Genomic DNA, 238 nt, shown 5'->3' with positions numbered 1-238 from the left:
GCATCCTTCAGCTACAAATTCCCTGTGCCTACGGCTGCCATCCCACCGCAGGCCAGTCGTCCGGGAGGTCTACTCACTGCTCCTGCCTCCTCCAGCTCCAGGAAAACCTCCCCAGGGCGGGCGAGAGAGCTGTTTTCCAAGAACAACCGTGTCTCTGTGTTTTCATTCCACACTGGGTACACGACATGCTGATACCCAGCAGCGGTCTCCAGAGGCTTGATCCCGTAGCTGGCGTTTG

At 58.4% G+C, this 238-nt stretch overlaps 1 protein-coding gene across 1 annotated transcript in view; it reads right to left on the bottom strand.

Moving 5' to 3' along the window:
* LOC104506817 (disintegrin and metalloproteinase domain-containing protein 32-like) overlaps positions 1–235 on the bottom strand; it is a gene marked incomplete at its 5' end in the record, with an annotated part of 6,300 nt that extends 6,065 nt beyond the window's left edge. Inside the window, one exon of the mRNA XM_010147897.1 lies at positions 78–235. Coding sequence (XP_010146199.1) covers positions 78–235 — 158 coding nt within the window. The remainder of the gene's footprint in view (positions 1–77) is intronic.
* Between the last annotated feature and the right edge of the window lie 3 nt (positions 236–238).

Source organism: Eurypyga helias, unplaced genomic scaffold (assembly GCF_000690775.1).
Source record: "Eurypyga helias isolate BGI_N326 unplaced genomic scaffold, ASM69077v1 scaffold40732, whole genome shotgun sequence".
Lineage (NCBI taxonomy): Eukaryota > Metazoa > Chordata > Aves > Eurypygiformes > Eurypygidae > Eurypyga > Eurypyga helias.
The sequence above is the reverse complement of the archived record's forward strand: the minus strand, read 5'-3'. Positions and strand labels throughout refer to the sequence as shown.